At 42.4% G+C, this 27,032-nt stretch overlaps 1 protein-coding gene across 9 annotated transcripts in view; it reads left to right on the top strand.

Annotated features, from left to right (window-relative positions):
- Nucleotides 1–27,032, top strand: part of LOC109439640 (zinc finger protein 560) — a 35,306-nt gene that overhangs the window by 5,028 nt on the left and 3,246 nt on the right. Inside the window, exons 3-6 of one of the 9 annotated variants that reach the window (XM_074315472.1) lie at nt 10,109–10,338; nt 21,491–21,617; nt 23,326–23,411; nt 24,253–24,447. In XM_074315472.1, the coding sequence (XP_074171573.1) occupies nt 10,109–10,338; nt 21,491–21,617; nt 23,326–23,411; nt 24,253–24,312 (503 nt within the window). In that variant the 3' untranslated portion in view covers nt 24,313–24,447. Of the gene's footprint in view, nt 1–405; nt 4,822–10,108; nt 10,339–21,490; nt 21,618–22,040; nt 26,647–27,032 lie in introns of those variants that run through there. The other 8 variants (XM_074315473.1, XM_074315471.1, XM_074315475.1 and 5 more) reach the window with 8 other exon arrangements.

Below are 27,032 nucleotides of genomic sequence, written 5' to 3' on the forward strand. Positions count from 1 at the left end.
CAAGGTGTGCACATATCCTTTAAATAGTCCTTGAACACCAGCTACTCAGTTCCAATTGAGTTTTCCTGGAAAAGGACAAAACCAACCATCTTTAGAGCTTTCCCATGTCACCAGTAGACAAGATCCTGCTGAAGGCTGTTAACACAAAAATGGATTGGAGATCCTGTCTCTCTTCCGTGTGGTGCATGCCACATTTGTGTCCTTTTTCTGGTGAGGTCTCCCCTATTCTGTGATCTTCAGAGGCCCAGTACTGCACAGCAGCCCCTTCGTCAACCTGCCCCCACGTCCTTTGTTTTGAGAACAATCCTATGTACCCAACACATTGTGTCTGACACACCTTTGTAATGGGACTTACCCCTCCTAGCAAAGTCAACATCCATTTCCTGATCATTTCTCTGCTTTCAGGTTGTTGGCATAAAATGGAAGATGAGGAGGCCCCTTCTGAGCAGAGTATATCTGTAGAAGGAGAGTCACAGGTCAGGTCCTCTAAGATAGCCTCAACCACCCAGAAGATCCATCCCTGTGAGATGTGTGTCTCAGTCTTGAAAGATATTTTGCACCAATTTGAGCACCAAACAATATACCCTTTGCAGAAACCATACTTGGGTGACACATGTGTGAGATACTTCTGTTTCAGTGCAAACCTTCACCAGCAGCAGAGGCATGCCAGTAGAGAGAAGCCCTGGAAAAGAGATATGGATGGGGCCTTGTTTGTGACCAGCTGCAGCTTCTATGTATCAGGGGAGCCTTTCACCTGTAGGGAGGTTGGAGAGGACTTCCCAGCCACCTCAGGTCTTATCCAGCACCAGGCCACTCCTAACAATGTGGAGGCACACAGTTATAGTGAGAGTGGGCAGGCCTTTCATAATGGAAAAACTCATTACGAGTGGGGTGAATATGAAAAAGCTGCCAGCCACAACCATAAACTTGTTCAGAATCAGAGTGTCTGCTCTAAAGAAGGGCTTTATGAGTGTAGCACGTGTAGGAAAGCCTTCAGCTGCAACTACAGACTTGTTCACCAGAAAATTCACATTGGGGAAAAGCCATATGAGTGTGGTGAATGTGGGATATTCTTTAGCCAAATTTCTGGACTTATTAAACACCAGAGAATTCACAGTAGTACAAAGCCTTATGGATGCAGAGAATGTGGAAAGTTATTTACCCATAACTTCAGTCTTATAAAACACCAGAGAACTCATAATGCAGACAGGACTTACCAATGCATTGAATGCAGAAAAGTTTTTATCCACAAATCCAAACTCATTAACCACCGAAGACAGCACACTGGAGGAATGCATTATGAGTGTGGCGAATGTGGAAAATCCTTTAGCTACAAATCCAACCTCATTGACCACCAGGGAGTTCATTCTAGAGAAAGGCCTTATGAGTGCAGTGAATGCAGAAAGTCCTTTAGACAAAGCTCTAGCCTTTTCCGACACCAGAGAGTTCACACTGGAGAAAAGCCTTATGAGTGCAGTGAATGTGGGAAAACCTTTAGACAAATCTTTAACCTCATTCGACATGGGAGAGTTCACACTAGAGAAATGCCTTATGACTGCAGTGATTGTGGGAAATCTTTTAGCTGCAAATCTGAACTCATTCAACACCAGAGAATTCACAGTGGGGAAAGACCTTATGAGTGCAGTGAATGTGGGAAGTCCTTTAGACAGTTCTCCAACTTCATTCGACACCGGAGTGTTCATACTGGAGAAAGGCCATATGAGTGCAATGTTTGTGGGAAATGTTTTAGCCGCAAATTTATCCTCATTCAACATCAGAGAGTTCACACTGGAGAAAGACCTTATGAGTGCAATGAATGTGGAAAATCTTTTACTCGCAAATCTGACCTCATGCAACACCAGAGAATTCATACTGGCACAAGACCTTATGAGTGCACTGAATGTGGGAAATCCTTTAGACAACGCTCCGGCCTTATTCAACACCGTCGAGTTCATTCTGGAGAAAAGCCTTTTGAGTGTGGTGAATGTGGGAAGTCCTTTAGCCAAAGTGCTAGCCTCATTCAGCACCATAGAGTTCACACTGGAGAAAAGCCATATGAGTGTAGTGAGTGTGGGAAGTCCTTCAGCCAAAGCTCTAGCCTCATTCAACACCAGAGAGGTCACACTGGTGAAAGGCCTTATGAATGCAATGAATGTGGGAAACCCTTTACCCACAAATCTGATCTCATTCAACACCAGAGAGTTCACACTGGAGAAAGACCTTATGAGTGCAGTGAATGTGGGAAATCCTTTAGACAACGCTCTGGCCTTATTCAACACCTTCGAGTTCATTCTGGAGAAAAGCCTTTTGAGTGTGGTGAATGTGGGAAGTCCTTTAGCCAAAGTGCTAGCCTCATTCAACACCAGCGAGTTCACACTGGAGAAAAGCCATATGAGTGTAGTGAGTGTGGGAAGTCCTTCAGCCAAAGCTCTAGCCTCATTCAACACCAGAGAGGTCACACTGGTGAAAGGCCTTATGAATGCAATGAATGTGGGAAACCCTTTACCCACAAATCTGATCTCATTCAACACCAGAGAGTTCACACTGGAGAAAGACCTTATGAGTGTAGTGAGTGTGGGAAATCTTTTAGTTGCAAATCTAACCTCCTTAGACACTGGAGAGTTCACACTGGAGAAAAGCCTTAAATGTGCTGGGAATGTTGTACTTCCTCAGTATAACAACACTGGAGGGGACTCTGTAAGAGCCATTTATCTGAATTTAAACCTCTTATCTGAACATACACTGTGCTAGATTCCTCATAAGTTTCAGGTACATACAAGATTTTAAGGAACTGCATTGCACTTTGTAACCTGCCCAGGACTATTACCAGATTTATATTACTGCCAGTTTCTGTGGCTGAAGCCATTTTGCCTCTACCACCTGGCCGACCTGCACAGTATGCACCAGTCACAATGCCAGTGTGCTCAGGAAAGCTGACCTCTGCATTCTCCCTTTTGCTTGAGGAAATTATGAATGCTCCAAGGCCTTGGCAGGATCCTGATTCCTTTCTTTCTGACTTAGGAAATGGACCTGACATAGATTTGGTCCAGAGCACCCAATCTCAGCTAAAAAGAACTACCTCTTTCAGGGACATTGTTCTCACATTATACTTGTGATAAATTTTTCTAGGTTCTAATTCACCAACCTGGAAACTGCTTGCTGTACATTGCCCCAATTTAAGATCTTTTTGCAAAGGTCTTTTTATTTTTGTATCTTTAATTTTGGTGGTTCTATCCAATGCACAGGATTATTTGAAAGCAGAATTGTGATCTGTCAGCATGTAGAGGTGAACAGGTTTTGTGGGGATCCCAAACTTTCTGTGCTTCGGGAGGGACATTATGATGGCAGAAAAATCGCTCTTTGTCCAATACTGATTTATTTTGCATTGCTGCCTAAGGCTTTGGAAGAAAGATTGCATAGCTTTGTGGTCTTAATTTACAGCCTGGTGCCACAATTATTTTGTGTGGTCAGAGGTCACTCTGAAGAAGAGACCTTTATTGTGGTTCTGTAGAGACTATGAATTTTGTTCCTTTGTTTACAGTATATGTTACCATGTTTCCCCAAAAATAAGACCTAGCCAGCGAATCAGTCCTAATGCATCTTTTGGAGCAAAAATTAATATACGACCCAGTCTTATATAAGAGTGGGTCTTAACCGTCTTATATAAGACTGGGTCTTATAGTGAAATAAGACCGGGTCTTATATTAATTTTTGCTCCAAAAAATGCATTAGAGCTGATTGTCTGGCTAGGTCTTAGTTTTGGGGAAACTACATAATTCCCAGCAGTGTTGAGGGGAATCTCGTCCTGAGGTCCTGCAAAGGAGCCATATGCCATGATATACCAAATTTCATGGGTTAGTGTCATTTGTTGTAAAACTATAAGGGTCAGGTGGAACCATAATTGGGACAGAAGCACTAGGTTAATAGGGAGTGGAAGAGAGTGCAGTGAATTAGACGGGATGTGCCTCTTCTGAAAGTTCATCCATAATGTTCCAGTGACTGTGGCTTGTGTGATCAGTGTGTATGGAAATTTTTAGGACCTCCATAACTACTTCCTTTACTTGAGGTCATTGGCAGAGAAAGTAATCTAAAGATTTTGTGAATTTCTGGGGTGTTCACCACAAGGCCATTGCTTTACAGGCAACAAAACAAGGATAGAAGGATGATCCTGTAGTCCAAGGATGTGTCCTTTGTGAACCAGTCAGCATTCCTATTCGTTAAGATGGCAACCGTCTTCATTGCTTATCAGTATTTGCTGCCACTGAGGCAAGACTGCCCCTCCCAGGGCATGAGGAGAGAGATGGCAGAGTCCATATATGATTGTCAACCTAATTTCCTAAGGAGAGAGATCTAGGTATTTATTTGGAACCACTTTAAAGCTTTATTAGGGTGTGTATATAATTGATATGCACCAAAGTGTACAATTTGGTAAGCTTTAATATACGGATAAAGCTGTGAAACCATCACACATGAAAATGAACTTATCTGTCACCCATATATTTACCTCATGCCCTTTTATAATCTCCATGCCTTTTCCAACCCCCCAGGCAATCATTGATTTACCTTCCTTTACAATGGATTGGTTCATATTTTCTATAATTTTAAATAGCCATCATAAGGTGTATACTCTTTTAAAATACTGGTCTTCTTCATGCTGCACAATTATTTTGAGATTTAACAATAATGCCTATGTGAATAGTTAATTATTTTTATTGCTGAGTAGCATTCTGTTCTGTAGATAACCATTTTGTCTGTTTGTGATTTGGATTATTTCCAGGTTTGGGGTATTACAAATAAAGCTTCTGTGAATATTTGCATTCAGTTCTTTATATGGATGTGTTTTATTTTTCAAACTATTACAGTATAGGGGCCGGCCGAGTGGCTCAGGCGGTTGGTGCTCCATGCTCCTAACGCCGAAGGCTGCCGGTTCGATTCCTACATGGGCCAGTAGGCTCTCAACCACAAGGTTGCCGATTCGACTCCTTGACTCCCGCAAGGGATGGTGGGCTGTGCCCCCTGCAAGTAAGATTGAACATGGCACCTTGAGCTGAGCTGCCGCTGACCTCCTGGATGGCACAGTTGGTTGGAGTGTCAGCTCTCAACCACAAGGTTGCTGGTTTGACGACTCGACTCCCGCAAGGGATGGTGGGCTGCACCTCCTGCAACTAACAATGCCAATTGGACCTGGAGCTGAGCTGCGCCCTCCACAACTAAGATTGAAAGGAAAACAGCTTGACTTGGAAAAAGTCCTGGAAGTACACACTGTTCCCCAATAAAGTCCTGTTCCCCTTTCCCAATTATATATATATATATAATATTACAGTATAGGTGAATGTTTTACATTTTCAGAAATGCTGAACTATGATCTAAAATGGTTGTTCCCTTTTGCCTTCCCACCAACAGTATATGAAAATTCTGGTTCCTCTACAACCCTGCCAACACTTGGTATGGTTAATCTTTTTAAATTAAAGCCCTGGAAATAAGCGTGTAGTGGTAACTCATTTTGGTTTTAATTCCATTTTGCTAAGGATTCATGATGTTGAGTGTTTTTTCCATGCATTTATTTACCATCTCTTTATCTTCTTTGATAAAATGTCTGCCCAGAATCTTTTTGCCTATTTTTTAAATCAATTTATTAACCAATAGGACAACAGTGTAAACAACAAAGACATATGTTGGAATTTCACTCATTCCTCAGTGATGTGAGTGACTTCTTTGCCACATGGAACACTTGTTTTTAAATGCTGAAAAGCAATTTTTTCCCTTGATTATTAATTATATAGGATTGCAGTCAGGATACAAAATATATTTTGCTTTTAAAAATTAGTTTCAGGTGCACAAAACAACGTAATGATTAGACATTTACAGCCCTCACAAAGTGATGGCCCCACCAAGTCTACTACCCCTGACATACATAGTTATTGCAATACCATTGATTATATTCACTGCTGTACTTAACATCCCATGTATATAAAAATAAGAGGCTTCATTCTCCTTGCTGAAAATGGGGAAAGAGATTTCCTTCCCTTTTTATAGATCATTTACCTTGGAAAACCTGTAAGTACTTTCCCATCTCTTTAAAATATATACCTTTGAAGAGTAGATAGGTCTTTTGTGAGCTCAGTCCCCCAGTTCCTGTAAGGGAAGGAGCCCGACTTTGTTCGGCACCTTGTCCATTTGTAAAACTAGCTCCTGTCATAAAGGTAAGTGTTTTTCCCCTCTAGATAAAGCCAATAAGCTAACATAGATGGTCACCCCAATTACCAGGTAGAGTTCAGATGAATTCTGTGTTACAAATGGTGCTGTCAAGTCCTCTTAGTTGAAGAGTAGTTACACTTTCTATCTTGAAAACACGTGTTGTGTCTGCTTAGCTATTGAGAGGGATGAGATTTTTTTCTGTTTGCAGTTTCTCAGTGGAGTGTCTGCAATGCACATCTCATTGTGGCTTAATGCTTATTCAATAATGAAGTGTTTTCTGTCTACTATGAGAGGATGTCTGGGCTGGGTAAAGATTTTGTTTCCCCAACAGTCACTATCACATACCTCTCTCTAGGGATCAAACGTCATCACCCATTTGTCTCATCAGTATCTATAGACAGGAAACGACAAGGGTGTTCAGTTAAACAGTATCAGTGACTCAAGCCATATCTCAAAAGTGGCAAATTGTAATGTGCAAATGCCTCAGCAACTTCCACAAATAATAAAAATGGCCAGCCCAAACTATAGGTTAAGAGACTTGAGACAGCTACTGAAAGCTGTCAGGATACACTTTGGATCCTGATTGCAATAAATCTGTCTTAAGAAACAAATATATTTCTGAGACGATTGAGAAAATTGAGCATCAATACATCATATATATATATATATATATATATATATATATATATATATATTTAAACCAGATGTATTTAAACCAGGGGACCTCCTCGACTGAATTTTTTTTAAGCTTATTTTAAGTGTGTTTTTCCAGTAGCCATCAGCTTCAAGTCAAATAGTCATTTCAATCCAGTTGCGGAGGGCTCCGCTCACTGTGGCCCACGCGGGGATCGAACTGGCAACCCTATTGTTAGTGTGTAGTGAGCACCACACACTAACCAACTGAGCTAACCATCTGCCCCGATCATATTTTTACATATTTTTATTTTGCATGATAGTTGCATTATGAAAGAGCCCTTGCATTTAAAAATGCATTTTGAAGAGGTTATACATACATTTTGGGGTATGATGTCTGGGATTGTAAGTAAAATAAGCTACTACTGTACATGAAAATATAGATGAAACAAGAATAGTCATGAAATGATAAATAATGATGGAAAATTGGGAGAAGGGTTCATCCAGCTTCACAACACTATCTTCCATTTTTGTATATATTTGAAAATGATTGTAACAAGATATAATATGTCAATTGTATCAGTAATTTTATATGTTGAGAAGGATGAGTTTAAAAAGGGTAGCAGGAAACTTTATTTAAACTAAGCATGTATCAAACCATCAAGTCAATTATTCCTCAAACTATTTAAAAAACAAATATAAAAACACTTTCTAATCATTTTGCTACATTATTTTCTATGTTCTTGAAGTTATTTGTTATATGAATTAATATGGTGTTATATGAATTAGTATGGTTGAAATAGAATATGCTGGTGGGCTACTGGCAACTCTTTCCAACTCCACATTTAGTGACATCATGCTGGCAGTTTTAAATTGGCCATACTACATACACCAGGGAAATTGGCAAACACTACAAATCATTGCTTGATTCATTGTATTGTTGAATATGTACACTTAAGAAAGTGGGCTCCCACCCTCCCCTACCTGGCCTCCCTAATAGCTTTACCACCGTAACCTGAAGATTATCCCTCCTCTTTGTGACCACAGCTCATTCATCTAGGCCCATACAGCAGCTATGACCTTTCAGATGCCTCCATCCTAACCTGTGTGTCCAACTGCCCACCTCATGCCTCCACTCAGTGGTCTGTGAAACACCTCAGACTCTTCACATGGCCAAAACAAAGCCCTTGATACAACCCCCCCCCCCCCCCAGGGAATAGTACTCCTCCTACATTCTTCCCCATCTTAAATAGTGGAGCTTCCAACACTAGCTGCTAAGACCGAGCACCCTGGGGGTCATCCCTGAACCGTCTCTCATTAGAAAATCTAGTTGCCCTTTTTTAAAACATGCATCCAGAATCCAACCACTTTTCCTAAGCCACCATTCTGTTCCACTTCATCCTCACCAACAATTAGCAGTAGCCTACAGCCTGATCTTCCTTGCTTCTCTTTCAGTCCCAAAATCTGTTCTCTCCGCAGCCAGACGGAGTCTGGTGAGACCTTGTTAAAATCACTTTCCTCCTCTGACTCAAACCTCCCCATTACCTCCAGGATAGACCCCAAACTTCTCAGTCATTCCAGACCTGACTTCAGTCCCCCTGCTTTTGTTCCCACCTAAAAGAAAGGAGACGTGGTTTCCTGAACACTCCCAGCTCAGTTATACCTCTAAGCATTGCACATCCTGGTACCAGTTCCTGGAAGAACCCTCCATATCTGTTTACATTGGTTGCCAGAAATACGAACGTCTCTATATAAAGCCTGACAAGGACTTAGCACCCTTGGCTTGGGGTTTCTTCAGGGTTCCCAGACCTCAGACTGGGGGAAGGACACCAAAGAGCCCCAGGACACCACAATCCAGAGAATATGTAGATGGGCGTCAGGGCAAGTGAGGGGCTGACCTGCGTAGGTTCCATAAGTGCTTCAGCAGCCATGGAAACATGTAGGAAGAGGCTGGCATTAGAGGAATGGGTCCATGTGGGATTCAGTGAGCAATGCCTCCCTCTACCCTTCCCTGGCCTGGAGTTAGGTGACGTTACTGATTGTCCAATCCCTGTGCCTTAACGCTCAGTGTCATTTCTTCCCAGCTGTTTCACTTAAACAAAGATTCAAGATATTAAATGGATAAAAGTGTTGCTCAATGAATTGGACAGAATAATTGACTATACAGGCAGGAGAGATGACTTCTTTGGGAATCACAGACACATCTGTCAAAGCAAAATTATTCACACACTTGCTAAAACTGTAAGGCAGTTTATTCAGGACCCTTGCTATAGGTGTAGGGACAACAGGGTTTTTCAGTAAGGGAGAGAGATTGGCTTCAACTCCAACTTTTTTTAAGTTGAGATTTATAGCCAAGGAGCAAGGTGGAGGTCACTGGATAAAAAATTACTAAGAGAGTAAGGAAATTCTTCCTAAATTGACTGAAAAGATTCTTTCTGAAGGCAGGTCAGTGTAATCAGATGTTACCTGTGTGATGGTGAGAGATGAGGAAGTTTGATCAGACATCACTGGTGATCAGATACTGAGGATGGGAAATTCTTGCCAAACCAACTTAGCAGAATCATTGCCCTTGAAGATAAAGGCCCAAGGACTGGGCTTAGTCAAAAAAAGCTTGGAGGAGCCTGACTGAAATTTAGTCACAGAGAAACTGTCAGATCCATCTTTGTACCCCAACATCATTCCTCTATCTTTTTTGGCACAACACAATCTGGAGTATTTTCTCTCTTGTCCATGAACAAACATTCATGGACAGACAAATGTGTTATGATGTAGAGTGCATACATTTGAATTAAAATAAGATAATGTTTATTAGCTTCTACTAACAGTGGACATAGTTTGTGTCTGAATGACTGTGGAATGATATGCTTATTTGGATTTGTAGCCTTTGGGAGCATCAGAAATAATACTTTTAGCCTCTGGGAGATGCTGAATCTGAAATAATATGTCTCCAAAATTTGAGTGATCATCTGCAGAGAGCACTTTGCAGAAATATGATTACGATCCCTTCAAAGAGGAGGCGAAGGCCACATGGATATCCCATTTCTTAACGCTCCTCCAGCTGACCTTGGCCTTTCCGGGAAGAAGGCCTTTCCTTAACTGCAGTCTGTGGCTTTAAGAGAACTGCATTACCCAGAATGCTCCGAGTCGAGTGGCAGCATCTCTATCCAATGAGAGCTTAGAAAAGAGGAGGTTCCGCGTGTGGCACATTCTGAGAGCTGGAGCTTCTGGCGTCCTTCTCTTGGCAGCCATGTTAGGTGCTCTTGGTTTTGTTCGTCAGGTCATGCCCCGGAGCGTTGGGTCGAGATTGAGGTGACGAGACCCGAGAAGGCGCGAGAGGAGTCGTGGCCCCGCCGCACAGACACGGGTCTAAGACTCGGCCGCCCGGGTGACCCCGCGCAAGGGCCGGGACAGGAACCGTCGCGTCCGGAGCCCCCTACTCCCGCCGCTCCATCCCCGCTCCGCCCACAGAGTCCGATGGCGGCGGCCGCGCTGAAGCTCCCGGCTCAGGTGAGTGCGCTCTCACCGCCCTCCCGGGCTCTCACCGCCCTCACCCCATCCGAGCCCTAAAGCCCCGGGTGCGGGGCGCCTGCTCACATCCTGCCGCCCAGGCCCCGGCGTCCAGGATGGTGAGGCGTTCGTGGGTGACATCCGGTGTGACGGCGGGTGGGAGAGGGTTACAGGCAGCGGGAGACCTGGTAAGGAACGATACTGAGCACTGAAGCACAGATATTAAACAGCCAGCTCGAGTCCCAGTCTTCATGGCCAGGCAGGCGTGCAGGGAGGCCTGAGCCCATTGAACTCGCCATGGTCTCATCCTCTAAGGCTGGCTGGCTTCTCCACATTTCCTATGACTGCAGAAGTGCTTATGGAACCACAGGGAGGGTGTCCCAGCCCCTCATTAGCCCCAACTCCCACCTACATATTCTCTCGATTGTGGTGTCTTGGAACTTTTAAGTGCCATTTCCCCAGTTTTGGGTCTGGAGACCACGGAGAAACCCCAATCCCAGGGTCTTAAGTCCATGCCAAGGATTATATGAAGGTTTTTCCATTTTTGTCCACCAATGTAAACAGGTGTGGAAGGTTTATCCGGGAACTGGTAGCAGGGTGTGCACATGCCTGAGGTAAAACTGAGCTGAGAGTGGTCAGGAAGCTATAGGTCTCTTTTCTACTTGTGGTAATAAAGAGCAGGGGGATAGGAATCAGGATTGGAATGACTGCCTGAGAAGTTGGGTGTCTCTTCTGGCACTTAATAAAAGATGTAGATCAGAATAGGGAGGTGCTATTACAGAGGTCTTAACTGGCTCCATCAAGCTATAGTATGACAAGAAAACATCCAGCCTGAGAGAAAGCTTATAAGAGTTTATTTGAGCCAACCTGACGACAATAGCTGTGAAGCAAAATCTCAACAGATTGAGAAAATGCTCTGGAAAATGGTGGGTATGCAACTTATTTTATACATTAGACTCAAAGGAGGAGGGTTACATGGTTATATGAAGTCCGTTGGTGTTAGATTAAGTGGGTGGGAGAAAGCAAAGAGGGGGAGAATCTCTGGGATTGGATAAATTGGAGAGACAGATACTTTTACATTGTAGGTACTGGATAGTTAATAATTGTTAGCATTTTACAGCACACAGAGATGGTAATCAGGACAAGAACAACAATGAGGGATTCTGTTTCCTGGTGTGGTGCATTGTGCCCTGTGGTGTCCTGAAAAATGGATTACTCTTGATATTCGGGGTGTTACCTTAGATGCAAAAAGACAATAGACAGGCTCACTTACAGTAAAGATTGACTTTTGTCAAGGTAGCTACAGGCCAAGGAAGTGACTAACAGCCCACTTTTAGCTGGCGATTTTTACGTTCAGACCATCCTATGCGGTTAATTTTGGTCTCTGAATTTGTAGGGCCTGCCATACAGGCCTGCCCTGAGCTTGTCAGGTTTAGTATGTGGCCCCTTTTTCATCCACACTTCCCCCTTTTGGTCATAAATCAATCAAAAGAATGCTCTGATGACTAGCCTTTTGTTTGGATAATGTGGTCCCACAGTGCTAGGAAGATACATCATATGTCTTGCTGAAATGGTGGACCATTGGGAAAGGGGCAAGACCATACCATAGGTGGAAGTCAAGGCCAAATTTTTTTCTCTAAAGGAAAGGCGGGTAGAGGGGAGGCAATCGAGTCTTATGGGCCTTCACTAAGTAAAAGAAAAACACTGGATCATTTCTAACCTGTAAACTATCATAATCCAAGTTTTGCTGTCTGTCTTTTCTGTATTTTGCATCTAGTATAACATTTACTTATCGTTTGAGGGCACACCATATACCTCTTCACAATCTAACCATGAAATGGGTTCCCATTTACTGATGGTGTTGTCATAATTGTTACTATTATTGTTATTTTTAATATGGCCTATCTACTTTCCATTGGAATCACTCAAGTGTCATTCATTATTAATCTGATTTCTGTTTGTTGTATAACTGGAAACTGTAACTTTAAGGTTTAATAGGGGCCAAGGCTGTAAGAACACAATGGTGTAAATTACAATTACTATCTAAAAATTTCTAGAGGCCAGGAGGACAGTAAGAGTTTCATAAATAAATATTCTGTGCCTCAGCAGCCATTATAGAGGGCCATTTTTTTTATATATCCACTTCAACTTCTATCTGAATTAATATAGTTAGTAGTCTTTATTGAGTTATGGGCATAATTAGGTTCTAATATTTATATATACAATTACTTTTTCAATATTTTTTCTACTAACCTTCTACAACTTCACTTGTCCTTCTCAGTTTGTCTCTTTTTCCTCATTCAGAAATAATCAGCTTACTAAGACAAATGACTTCCTTTTAACTTCTCTCAAAAATATACACACATGCCTTTTCTTCTTTCTACAATAACATCCCTTCTAAATTTCAAGAGAAACCATAAAAATAGTAATATAGAAGTTATTTTACATACTTTTAGCAATTATTGACAGTTGGGCTATATACCATATTTTGCTGTGTATCATGCGCGCTTTTTTGCCTAAATTTGTGAGGGAGAAATAAGGATGTGTATTATACATGGGTAGTAATAATTCCATGTCTATATAAATGTTTTTAATTCTTTTATTTATGCTTATGAGTTAAAAGTATAACTCTAGAAATCAATAACAATATCCATATACAAAATAATGCCCTGGAATACATAGTCAGTTTTGTTGAACTTACAATGAACTTGCAACAAGAAGTGTTCTTGGCCTTCTGTGATGCATAAATATTGTAAATTTGTTACCAGTACATAAAATTTCTTGTACCTTGTATCTGGTCTTATGTTTTGTAATTATTTGTTACACGTAAAATTTCTTGGACCATAATATGATGTTAAAAAATAAATGCTAAAATTCCTTTATAATAAAAAAAACAAGTACCTAAATGTAAACTAATAAAAATTTGAATTAAAAAATTAAAATTAAAGATTTTTTGTTCCCTGAAAGTTTGGGCCAGAAACGTGGGTGTGCATTATATACTGGAGTGCATTATACATGGCAAAAACCAGTAAGTACAGGGTTTGAGAAAAGCCCAAAGAACAAGTATAACTGTCATTATAACTAATACTATTAACAGGCAGGTAAAGACAATCAAACAAATGGTTATTTTAAGTTTAATATCAATTATGTAGGTATACAGGCCTTCTTGATGTCTTGGGATAGCTGTTTACCCTTGATGTCAGCAGCTTCTCATCCTCAGGAGTCTTTGATGTCCACTGATAAGTCCCTTCCAATGAGGTTGGAGAGTCTTCAGCACTTTGTAAGCGGGCATTTTCCCACCAAATCGCGTCGTAACACGGGGCTTTTTTGACATTTTCTCGCCAAAATTAGACTTTCCGTAAAATATTCATATCTTTCGATCTATTTGATATTTTTCTATGAAACTTTCAGTGTTTTAGTTTAAAAAGAGGTGCAAAATATGTGTTATTCTCGTCTCCCGCGCTTTGGTATAAAAAGCGATATGACGAGTTTACTCGTTTCCCGCAAAAAATGTGTTAATTAATGTCTTGTCCAATGGACAAAATCTCCTGGTTGTGAATTGTGGTCTTTGAAGTCTTTGTCTCCCAGGAGCTCACGGAAGTGAGTTAGTTACTGATTTATCAATTTCTTTAAGCTGGTTGATAAGTCCTTCATAATGTAGAATGTCTACTTTTAGTAAGGTTGGTTTATTTGTCCCTTCACATAGGGTGAACAATGACAAATGAGGAGAAAGCCTATGTTTACCAAAACGGGTATATCTCAGGTTGAGAAGCACTATAAAGAGAGCTTTCACCCAAAGGAGATTAAAAGCTGCTGAAAATTTACCTCGTTTTAATTGTACCGTTTGTATCTTCTACCAATCCAGAGGACTGGAGTGATAAGCACACTGAAAATGCTGTAAAATGGGCCAAATATTACAAGTAGATTGCATTATTGGCCCAGTGAAATGAGTCCCTCAGTCACTATGTAACTCACAGGGAATTCTGCAATTGGGTTTTTTTGGTTGTTGTTTGTTTGTTTGTTTTTAATAATTCGCCTACTGTTAAAGCTATTGCTCTCCTGCGGGGGACTGGCTCAACCCAGTGAGACAACATACAAATCATGATTAACACATATTTGTATCCTTGAGATGGTGGCATTTGGATAAAATCAAATTACCATACCTCAAATGGACCTAAAGGAAGTGGGAACTGTGACCCATGAAGTGATTTTCCAGGGTTGTATTTTAGACAGATAGAACATCTGCTGTATATACTTTATGAGCTACAGTAGAGGAAGGTTTCCAGTAATATTCTTTATTCCATGAAATCATCTTTTTAAGACCTCAGTGTGTTAGCCCATGTAAATGTTGAAGTGTAGGTAATTGAGCCACTGTAGGTAAGATTAGGTCTGAGCTATATCTGTTTGGGTCAAAGGTTCCCCCTTTTTGTTGCCATATTTTCTTTTCTTCTTCTGCAGCTATCTATTGGAACTGTAAAAGTATGTTACTGATTAAATAGGAAAAGAAACATTCTCAAGTCTTGACAATTTGGCTGTGTGTTGCTGTCAGGCTAGCTTCAGTATCAACTAAATATTTTCTTTTGCATCTATGGTGGTGGCCTTAGAATGTCCTGGAATTTTGATAATTGCCAATTGTTTCGGTTGCTGTATGACATCTAATTTAAATTCTGTAACCTGTTTTCCATTCTTTATGGGGTGCCCTGAGGAAGTTAAGAAGCCTCACTGCTTCCACAACAAGTTGTGAGCTACACCAAAGGTATAGCAACTGTCAGTGTAAATATTGGCTATTTGATCTTTGGCTCATTGACAAGCTCCTGTTAGAACAATTCAGCTGTTGGGTAGATTTTATTCAAGTAAATAAGGAATTTTAATTTATGTTTACTATGGAAATTATTGCATATCCAGCTTGGCAGTGTCCCTGTTCATCTTTTGGATAAGAGTCAGCATTATCAATAAGGGTTTCCTGTAAATCATTTCTAGGAACAAGAAGGTGGTCAGTAAGCAAAACACAGTTGTGGATGTCTCCATCCTTAAAGAGGGCAATAAAGTTGCTGGGTTAAGACTGTTACATCAACTTAATATTAGGCGCAGAAAGCCAGAGTACTTCATAAGAAGCCAGATAATTGACAGAAGTGTTGAATGAGATGAGAGTTCAGTGGAGATTCAACAGAATGAGTAACATAAATAATGGAGCACCTCCTGTGTTTCCCCAAAAATAAGACCTAGCCGGACAATCAACTCTAATGTGTCTTTTGAAGCAAAAATTAATATAAGACCCGGTCTTTATAGTGAAATAAAAGTATGAGATTTTATTTACAGGAGCTTTTTATAGTGAAATAAAGACCGGGTCCTTATATTAATTTTTGCTCCAAAAGATGCATTAGAGCTGATTGTCCGGCTAGGTCTTATTTTCGGGGAAGCACAGTATAACTGTCTTTTTTGTTTGTTTGCATGACATGACTATAGCAGAGATGGCTATCATGCAAGGAGAGAGCCCTTTTACTCCTGAGTTTAATAGTCTCCAATTTCTTCAGCTCGTTTCCCCTCAGGGTCCCATTGAATTGAATCAGGTTGATCTTATTTTGATAAGATATATAGAGGCTGGGCCATTAATGAAAAATTTGGAACTTAATTGTGACAGTGAGTCTTTCAGGGTTAATCCGTAGTCCATCTTTAGATATGAGATAGCCAAGGTATTTTACTTGGGGTAAACAGAATCAAAACTTGTCCTATGAGACCCTGTGTTCTTTTATGGCTAGCTATTGTAATAGGTAAATTGTGTCCTATTGGAAGTCTCATATATCCTAGAGCATAAAAGTAAATCATCCACTTATTGGATTAGAGTAGGATTTCTGGGAAATTCAGCATCATTCAAATCAGCTTTGATATTTGAGAAAAATAGGTGGGACTCTCTGTGTACCCCTGGGGTACTACTATACAAGTAAACTCTGATCTTCCCAGGTGTAAAAGCAAAGAGGTATTTCCTGTCTTTTTTTTTTTTTTTTTTTTTTTTTACAAGAATGCTGAAAAAAGGCACTACATAAATCTATCACTGAAAAATATTGCCAGTACACACAGCAATAGCTGATAATAGTGTATGTGGATTTGGAACCACAGACTATCTTTATAGCTCTGAGATCCTGTGAAAATCTCCATCCTTTCCCATTGGGTATCTTTACTGGAAGGATAGGAGAATTACAGGAGCTCATACATGGACTTATTAGGTTGGTGCAAAAGTAATTGTGGCTTTTGCAATTTTTATCCTTTTAAACTGCAATTACTTTTGCACCAACCTAATATAAGGCCCCCTTTTAAAGGTAGTCTTGTATAATGGGCTAATTCCAGCTAGTGCGTGAGGCCTTAAAGGATATTGGCAAATATTAGGTAGAGGCAAAATATTATCAGTAGGTATTTTAATAGGAATGGCTGGCTTAATCTTGCCAATATCTGTACTGGAAAAAGCCTAAAGTTGTATTGGAATGTCCTGTAACAAACGTTCAGTCAGTCTCAAAACTAGTTTCCTCTCAGGTAATTTCTTTTAAAATCATTAGTTTCCCAATCTGATTCATTTAGTTCTAAATACATTTCACCCTTCTGGGAGAAGGATATGTGAGCATCATTGGTTAGAAAGTCTCACCCTATCAGGCGAGTTGGCACAGATTTGACTAGTAAAAATATATGTTGCCCCATAACATTTCCTAGCTGGAGGGGACTATGTTCTGATTTAAACAGACATTGGTTGATTAGATGTCCCTACCATTTGTACAGAAACTTGACTCCAAAAGAGATGGTAACTTAGTTGGGTAGTGTTAAGAACAGATAAAGTAGCCCCAGTATCCATAAGGGCCTTAATAGTTTCCCTTTTCATGGTGATTTTAATTTCTCCTAAAGTATTAGTAAGAAGGGGAAACGCCCTCTAATAGTCCTTGGAGCAGCCCTATGCTTGCTTCTGTTTCTTTTCTAAATCCCATTTGTTTTCTACAATCCTTAAGGTAACCTTTTTACAATAAAAGCAGACTCCTCTGCAGGAGTTCCCTAGCAAACCTTAGCTCTTAGAAATGAGTAGGTACATTAATTGGAATAGGTCAGAACACCCAGGATCATATGTTCTAACAGTTAATTCAAATTCCTTTCCGAACTCATCAGGGTCCTGGAGAAGGTTGGGGGAAATCTTTGGTAGATTCCTTAATTCTGTTTGTACACAATTGTTGGTTCCCCTCTGCGTGTGACCAGCTTTTCTCTAAAGGGAGGTGCCAGAATTTCTGGGGTTTTTTTCCCTAGTCTATCCTGGTCTGGTTTTCTATTGAGTGTCCCCTAGGTCAGTAGGGAGCTACAGTAGAGGTGTAGAAGAGAGAGGGGGGAAGAAAGGAGAGTAAGTCTAGATAACGAAGTAAAGTGTACAGTGGGACAGTTGGAGAAGAGGGAAAAGGGGGGTGTTGGCAATGAGCAGCTTCAGAAACCTTTTTTAGTTCAGAGACAGTCCGTAAAATTTTCTTACTAACTTCCTGGAGAGAAGCACGTCTCTCTGTGCTGTTTCAAGTGGCTTCTATTTGCCAATTGAGGTAAGCTTCCCATTTCATTCAGTTTGATTATTTAAGCCGCCTTTTTCCCAATTGTGCACAGAAAAAAATTAATTTACATGTCAAAAGAGCTCCATTTTGGCTATCTTAAGTTGATACCACGTGTAGCTAAATGTTTCCATTTCTGTAAGTACTTTCGAGTAAAGGCTCCCTAGAAACTGTACATCTGCAGTATTAATGGGTCTGGGGTCGGGGAGCTTGGCCTTTGAGGCAGTTTCCCATGTTAATTTTAGTTTTCTTTTGAGATCTGCAGAGTCTGAACAAATTTCTAGTGATACTGTGTAGTGGGTTAAAGTGTGCTGTTTATGGGGCTGTCACCTCCTGAGTCCCTTCAACATGCTTATGTGCCTCGGTTTCTCTCCCCGCTGTCTAGTACAACCGTGAGGACACCAGCCATCCATTTTATTTTTTTTTCTCCTGTCCCTGAGTTATCTCAACTCTTGTCTTTAGCCTGGGTTATCTCAACCCTTAACCTTTCATGCCACCTCGAGGATTTTTTTAAAAAACAGCTCAAATAAAATCAGGGCCTTCTACCTTAAAACAGAGACGTCCAGAATTCCAAGAAAAGCATACCCAAGTTAACCGAATGCAAAGAAGGGAGCTGGTGGGGCACAATGGGCCCCTGCTGGTACCTAGCACAGAATTCCGGCCAGCAGGGTGTTCTTGGGTGGGCTTCTTTGGAATCCTTTTAGCTGCACCAAGTAATGATGAAAAAACATCCAGCCTAGGAGAAAGCTTATCAAAGTTTATTTGAGCCAAACTGACGACAATTGCTGAGAAGCAAAATCTCAATAAAGTGAGAATGCTCCAGAAAATGGTGGGTTTGCAACTTATTTTATACTTTAGAATCAAAGGAGCAGGGATACATGAAATCCATTGGTGTTAGATTAAGGGGGTGGGAGAAAGCAAAGTGGGGCGGGAATCTCTGGGATTGGATAAAAAGTAAATTGGAGAGACATACTTCTTTTACATTGGTGGGTACAGGATAGTTAATAATTAGCATTTTATAGCACATAGAGATGGTAATCAGGGGACAAGAACAACAATGAGGGATTCTGTTGTTTCCTGCTTTGGTGTGGTGGGTTGTGCCCTGGGGGGGTCCTGAAAAAGAGATTACTCTGACATTCCAAGGGTATGTTATCTTAGATGCAAAAAGACAATAGACAGGCTCACTTAAGGTAAAGATTGACCTTTGTCAAGGAAGCTACAAGCCAAGGATGTGACTACCCACTGTGACCCACTTTTAATTAGGAATTTTTATGTTCAGAGAATTCTATGTGGTTAATTTCAGTCTCTGAGTTTGTAGGGCCCACCATGCAGGCTTCCTCTGAGCTTGTCAGGTTTAGTATGTGGCCCCTTTTTCATCCACAAGTATGATTATAGACAATGGGATTGAGGGAAGAGGAAGGAAGGTCAGGGTGGAGGTTACTGCCACAAATCATATGAGGGTTAATTGACCAGAGTGATGGCTTAGGAGATGTGATTGGATCCTGGATATGTGTTTTCTTAAATGACAGCTCTGTTTATTATTATTATTATTATTGGAGAATATTGGGGAACAGTGTGTTTTTCCAGGGCCCATCAGCTCCAAGTCAAGTTATTGTTTTCAGTCTAGTTGTGGAGGGCGCAGCTCAGCTCCAGATCAAGTCGTCGTTCTTTTCAATCTAGTTGTGGAGGGCGCAGCTCACTGGCCCATGTGGGAATTGAACCAGCGACTTAACCAGCACTCTAACAAACTGAGTCAACTGGCCGCCCCCTACAACTGTTTTCTAACGTGGACAATGAGGGAGTGAAACAGAGGACTCAGGGATATTCCTAGGGTTTTCTTCATAGCAGCTGTGGGAATGGAAGATGAACTGAGATGAGGAAGTTGGTAATAGGCGTAATATTCTTGAAAGATATCAGGAGTTTCTGAGGTTTTTCAGGGACTACTAAGTGGAGACATTAAGTGAAGTGCTAAACACACAGGTCTGGAAATCTGAGGAAGGGTTAAGGATGGAGACATCCAAAATGTCATACTTATTGTCTGGGCCAAGGTGAATGAGTTGTGGGTCACATTTAGGAGGAGCAGTTTTCTGATTGTGATGGTAAATCTCTTAGGGTGCCAGGAAGGGGGCGTGATTAGGGGCTCAGGACTGGCTCTCTTGCTTGGATACCTGGGAGATGGTATTGGTCTTCAAAGAGAGGTGAGGGAGGTAAGTGGCCGTGAAATGAGAGTGTGTCAGGAACAGGATAGTTTCAGGCCAAGGTTTCCAGTGGAAGAGTAGACATGAGATAGATGCAGAAGCTTAGGAGTGATTAAGGCATTGTGATATTCAGGCCTGAGCTGGTGCTTATTCACCACTCTATGAACTCCACCAGGATTTGGTGAGGTCTTTGGTGGAGTCTGGGGTGTTGCGTTCAGCCTGGAGAATAAAGTCATCTGTGACTTGCAGATGTGGTCACCTGTGAGAGTCACTAAGCTTGAGGCTTATCTTTGAATGAGGGTTAGGTGGACAGAGGAAGGTTGTGAATGCTGAGGGGACATGATGAAGTGCAGCACAGGCTAAAGAGGACCATGGGTATCTGAGATCCACATATGGTTCTGTGTGCTAAGCCTGAGGCAAGGAAAGGAGCTGGTTAGAGAGGCCTTCATAGAAGGATTTTGGAGCTGCCACTGCTATTGGAAATCATGGTAGGTCTACAGTAATACTGGATCCTGTCACCCAGTTGTTGGTGGTAAGGCCTAAAATTCAGTTCCAATATTGTACTGCCTTTACACGTGGTGAAACCTGGAGGGACTCAACTGGCCTGAGTGCAAGTTCTCCCCACTTGTCTGCCACTGATAAGGTCTCCTGGACAACCTTCTCATCAAAGGGACCAGGTGCACTTTTTGCTTATCCCTCAGTGTGGGTTTCTGTTCCCTACCAGGCCTCAGAGTTATTCATACACGCTGGTGACATCCTTTTGCAGGAATCCGGAGGTACCCCACCCTCTTCTATAAAGCTTGCATCCTACAGCTACTGGTTGTTCACTTTTTTTTAATAAACTGCTATCCATCTCCTCTGTACAGGGTCAGGGTCATATATTTGGCCATCCCCATAAGCCTAAGATGGGAATCTCACCCTCACAGTGGGATGAAGAGGAGGTGATTTAAATACAAGCAACTTGCGGAGAGGCCAGGGAGATTCCTTTGGTGTGGAACAGTGAAGTGCTGGTGACCATAGGCATGTGGCTGTGGGATCCAATCTCAAGAATTCTGCATACTTGGAGAGGGAGTATGCCTGGTGACTCCAGGACCCTGGTATCAAGACTTACGTGGCCACACCAGTGGAATAGCCTGGCATGATTGTATGGAGCTCTCTGTACTAGGTCCACAACTTGGATATCTGCTTATCTACCTCCCTCTTCTTGCTGCTGACTGGGCCCTGTGATCATGAGAAAACAATAGTGCAAATGGCACCAGGGCCTGGTTGTCCTTTGAGTTTGGGGAGCTTGGGAGGAGGATGGGCATGGGGTAGATGTGGTGGGAAGGGTTTGTGAGTTCTTGGCAGAGGAGCTTTTTGTGGTTTCATCTGTCCCCATCATGCCAGGGCAGGGTGACCTTTGACGATGTGGCTGTTTACTTCTCCTTGGAGGAATGGGATCTACTTGATGAGGCTCAGAGACACCTGTACCATGATGTGATGCTGGAGAACTTGGCACTTATAACCTCCTTGGGTAAGGTCTTCAAACTCACCCCTGTGCCATGAGCCAGTGTGTGCCCTTCCCTTTTTCCTCGGGAGCAGGTCTAGCTTCACATAGGACCATGGGTACTGCTTCCTTCCCCCATGTCCTGGGTAGGTGCTGTGGTTGGTTGGGCTGAGGTGTGTGCAGTACCCTATCCTGCTTGAGCAGCCCACACCTGCTTTCTTGAATCTGTAGGAAAGGAGTCAGGGTCAGGAATCTTCCAGTGATATACTTAGTTGCCTTTTCTTTTTTTTAAGATTTAGTTAGGGAAGAGGAATAGTGTGTGTTTCCAGGACTTTACTGGGGAGCAGAGTGCTTTTCCCAGGACCCATCAGCTCCAAGTCAAGTTGTCCTTCAGTCTTAGTTGTGGAGGGCGCAATTCAGCTCCAAGTCCAGTCACTGTTTTCAATCTAGTTGCAGGGACCACAGCCCATCATCCCATGCGGGAGTTGAACCGGCAACCTTGTTGTTAAGAGCACATGCTGTAACCAACTGAGCCATCTGGCTGCCCCTCTGCAGCTCAGCGGTAACTCAGCTCAAGTTGTTGTCTTCAGTCTAGTTTGGAGGGCATAGTCCACTGGCCCATGTGGGAATCAAACCGGCAACCCTGTTGCTCAGAGCTTGTGCTTTTAACCAGCTGAGCCATCCGGCCGCCCCCTTGACCAGGGGGCTTTGTCCAGATTAAAGGCACCTGTGTGTCCAGGTTCTGCTTCCTTCTTCGAGCTGACATTTCCCCATACCTGCCTGTGCCAGGAATTGCCATCACTGACATGATTATTCCTTAATACAGACCATGGGCTGTTCTTGCAAGGCCCTCTTCCGAAGTTCTGTGTGTGATACTTACTTTTCTTTCCTGTTGGCTGTCATATGGTGAGTTGTTCTGGGCTACTGCTGGCTGCTCATTTCTCCTGTTTCCCTTAGTACTTATATCATCAAGATGCCATGCATTCGCTCATTGAGGGAGTTGGGTTGGGTTGGAAAGCAGTGGTTCACAAAATGTACATGAATCTAGCCCCAGCAAGATGGACTCAGGAGAATGGCCCTAAGGAGTGGCATCCTAGAGGAGTGTATGATGTCAGTACTATGTTTAAATCATACCAGAAACCTATTCTGCTTGAGTAGTATTTTAATGCAAATGGCAGTAGCCACACTTCATTTCCTTCCCCTTTCTTGACACTTTGCCAATTTGTCAACTTTCATTTGTCACTTCTACTCTTACTTCCAGCCTGGGGTTAACATCACATCTCTGAACTCCGTGTCACCCATTTATCTCACCACTCCATCTGCACTACTTTCAGTGTTGGCCCCTATGTGTTGTGTCATGAGGTGTGCATATAGTTCTAAACAGTCCTTGGACACCAGCTGCCCTATTACAGTCATGTCTTCTTGGATCTTGACACACACTCCTATGCTGCATTCATGTGTTAGCATCAGACGAGTTCCTTTGGTAAGTTGTTAGTGGAGAAATGAAGTGTGTCACACTGCATGGTTGTGTGTTTCACCTCATGAGGCCTCTCCCATTCTATGTTCTTTATAGTCCAGTACTTCTAAGCAGTCCCATCCTCAACCTGAACCAGCTCCCTGAACCCGGACACAGTCACATGGACTGATTCCTGGGTTTGTCGGATGCACACTGGGTAGTTGGCCCCTCCCAGCAGTGTCAGTATGTACTTCACCAGCATTTCTTGTTTTCAGGTAGTTGGCATGGAGCCCAGGATGAGGAGACAACTTCTGAGCAGAGCATTCCTGTGCAAGGAGTGTCACAGGTCAGGACTCCCAAGGCAGGTGTGTCTCCCCAGAAGGCCCATCCTTGTGAGATGTGTGGTGCAGAGCTGAGAGATATTTTGCACTTGACTGAGCACCAGGAAACATGTCATGGGCAGAAACAGTACAGGATCGGGGCATGTGAGAAACAGTTGTATTTCAGTGTAGAACTTGAGCATCAGAAAAAGCACATTGGAGAGAAATGCTTCAGAAGCAACATGGGCACAGTCTCATTTGTGAAGGATTGTAAATTCTGTGTGTCAGGAAAGCCCTTTTCCTGTGGGGAGGTTGTGAGAGACTTCCTGACCAACTCAGCATTTCTCCAGCATCAGGCCACACATTCCAGGGAGAAGCCAAATAGGAGAAGTGAGTGTGGGACAGCCTTTCACAGGGGAAAAACTCTTTACAACTCTGGAGAATGCACAAAAGACTTCGATTGTAAACACCCACTTGTTCAGCATCAAAGAGCCCTCACCAGAGAAAGATGTTACATGTGCAGTGAATGTGGAAAATCTTATAGCAAAAGCTACAGCCTCAGTGACCATTGGAGAGTTCACACTGGGGAAAAGCCTTATGAGTGTGGGGAATGTGGAAAGTCCTTTAGGCAGAGCTCTAGCCTCATTCAACACCGGAAAGTTCACACTGGAGCAAGGCCTCACAAGTGTGATGAATGTGGAAAATTATTTAGCAACAAGTCCAACCTCATTAAACATCGGAGAATTCACACTGGAGAAAGGCCTTATGAGTGTAATGAATGTGGGAAATCCTTTAGTGAAAGCTCTGCGCTCCTTCAACACCGGAGTGTTCACACTGGAGAAAGACCTTATGAGTGCAGTGAATGTGGGAAATTCTTTACTTACAGCTCCAGTCTCATAAAACACCAGAGAGTTCACTCTGGATCAAGGCCCTATGTGTGCAGTGAATGTGGAAAATCCTTTACTCAGAAGTCCAGCCTCATTGAACACCGCAGAGTTCATAGTGGAGAAAGGCCTTATAAGTGCAGCGAATGTGGGAAATCTTTTAGCCAAAGCTCTGCACTTCTTCAGCATCGGAGAGTTCACACTGGAGAAAGGCCTTATGAGTGCAGTGAATGTGGGAAATTCTTTACCTACCGCTCCAGTCTCTTAAAACACCAGAGAGTTCACACTGGATCAAGGCCTTATGAGTGTAGTGAATGTCGGAAATCTTTTACTCAGAACTCCAGCCTCATTAAACACAGGAGAATTCACACTGGAGAAAGGCCTTATAAGTGCAATGAATGTGGGAAATCTTTTAGCCATAGCTCTAGCCTCATTAAACACCGGAGGGTTCACACTGGATAAAGACCTTGAGTGCAGTGAATTTGGGAGATTATTTAGCTATAGTTCCAACATTAGCTACCACTAGAGTGTTTACACTGGAGGAAGGCTTTTTGAGTATTGGAATGTGGAAAGTTATTTATCTTCAACTCCAGGCTCTTAAAACACCATAGCATCACATTGGTTGAAGGCTTTATGAGTGTTGCAAAAATGTAGGAAATAGTTTACCAAAATCTAGCATAATTACACTCCAGAGAAATCATAGTAGAGATAGGCTTTATAAGTGCAGCGCATATGAGAAGACCTGCAGCCAAAGGATTTATGGATACCACAGATTTCAAATGGGAGAACTGCCTTAACTGCACAGGTATGTACTAGTTCTTTGTTCACTGCGAGAGCACTGGGGGAGATCCCTTATGAAGGTGCCATCTGCCTGTATTGAACCTCACACATCTGAACACCCACATAAATTCCAGGTATGTGGGAACTGCATTGCACTTTTTAACCTTCCCAGGGCCATTGCCAGATTTATGTCACTGCCAGTTCTATAGCAGAAGGCATTTCAAGTCTGCCTCCTGGCAGTGCAACATTTGTCCACCCCAGAATGTTCAGGGAAGTGACCCCCGTGCTCTCCCATTTGTGGGACTATTTATGAGTAGTCTGAGCACTTACTCTTTCCCATTGTTTTCCTCTGATGAGTTAGGGCATGGACATTACCCATTTGGGCCTAGAGGACTCTGGAAAGATGGACTACATTTTTCAGGGATATTATTGGTGTCTCCTGTGATGACTCCTGTGATGGCATTTTCCAGCCTCCAAGTCACCAACCCAGGAACTGTGTCTACCATTGCTCTTGTTTGTACAATAATAAACGTCTTATTATTTAAGCCACTATTAATTCTGGGGGTCTGTTCACTGTATCAGATGGTTTGTAATTAACTGGGTTTGCTAGCATGAGGTGGAGAACAGCGTTGGTTGGGATCCCAGACTCTGTGCCTCAGAGGGGACAGTATGATGGCACAATATACCTCTCCAGTTTCGGCCTAGTTTGCATTGCTGCTCAGAGCCTTTATGGAAAGATCCCATATGCAGAGTTTTGTAGTCCTAATTTGATATTTTGTACACCCAGAGTTAACCTGAGGAGGGGGTCACTGTGACAACCTTCAGTCCTTCTGAGAGCAACATAAACTTGTTCACTTGTTCACAGGGGATATTCCATTGTGCTCAGGGCTAGTGAGGGAACGTCTGTCACCCAGGTCCTGCAGAGGAGCCATGGGACCTGATGTCCTGAATTCTGTAGGGTAATGTCACTGGTGTTAACATTATAGGGGTCAGGGGAATGGTCATTGTTACAGAAGCCCTGGATTAATAGAGAGTGGAGGAGACCGCACAAACTGGTTAGAATGCACCTGTGAGTTCTTTTGGAGTGTATTTTCAAAGCTTCTAAGCGTAGCAAGTTTTGTTTTCTTGGTAGTTTAAAGTTTTATTTCCTTATTTAAAAAAAAATGGAAGCACGTCAGGATTTTTCTTCCATATTCACCACAAGAACCAGGAGGGAAAACTCCACAAAAGTGGGGGCTCTCCCCATATCTGGGTTCCCCTGGAGTTTTTATCTCAGACTTGTCCCTACTGAGCCTCGGCACTTGTCAATTACAGCTCAGTTTTCCCAGCCCAGGCGCTGCTTCCCAAGGGGGTTTCAGTTTGGGCGATCCTGCTTCAGTAAGTAGTGGTTCTCTGTATTTGACTGTTGGGATCCCCAATTTGGGAACACTGGTTTGCCCTGTGACTTTACTTATTTTAGGCAACTAACAAGTTTATTTTTTCAGTTTATTCAGCTTTCTGCTTGTCAGGGTAGAGTGACAACTTCCAGCTTTGTACCTGCTGGACTGGGAACCAGAAGTACCCTCCTGCCGTTTTTATTTCATCATTCTCAACAAATAAAATGACTGGTACAGTGATACTGCTGTGGTCTGATGATGGTTTGTGTTGCCCCAAAATTCACCTGTTGAAATCCTAACTCACAAAGGTGATGGTATTAGGAGGTAGGGCCTTTTGGAGCTGCTTAAATCATGAGAATAGAGCCCTCATGAGTGGGACCAGTGCCTTACAAAAGAGGCTCCAGAGAGATCCCTAACATCTTCCATGTGAGGACACAGCAAGAAATCTGCAGCCCTAAAGAGGGCCCTTACCCAATCCTGTGAAAAGTGTTAGCACAGTATTATAGTTTATGTAAGACTAAGATTTCATTTGTAACAATTTAAAAATTAGGAATTGCATACACTGGGTTTGTGGGGCCGCTAAGTTATTTCCATGATTTTTATCTCCTTAGTCAGTGTTCCGACAG

Source organism: Rhinolophus sinicus, linkage group LG11, assembly GCF_036562045.2.
Source record: "Rhinolophus sinicus isolate RSC01 linkage group LG11, ASM3656204v1, whole genome shotgun sequence".
Taxonomy (NCBI): Eukaryota; Metazoa; Chordata; class Mammalia; order Chiroptera; family Rhinolophidae; genus Rhinolophus; species Rhinolophus sinicus.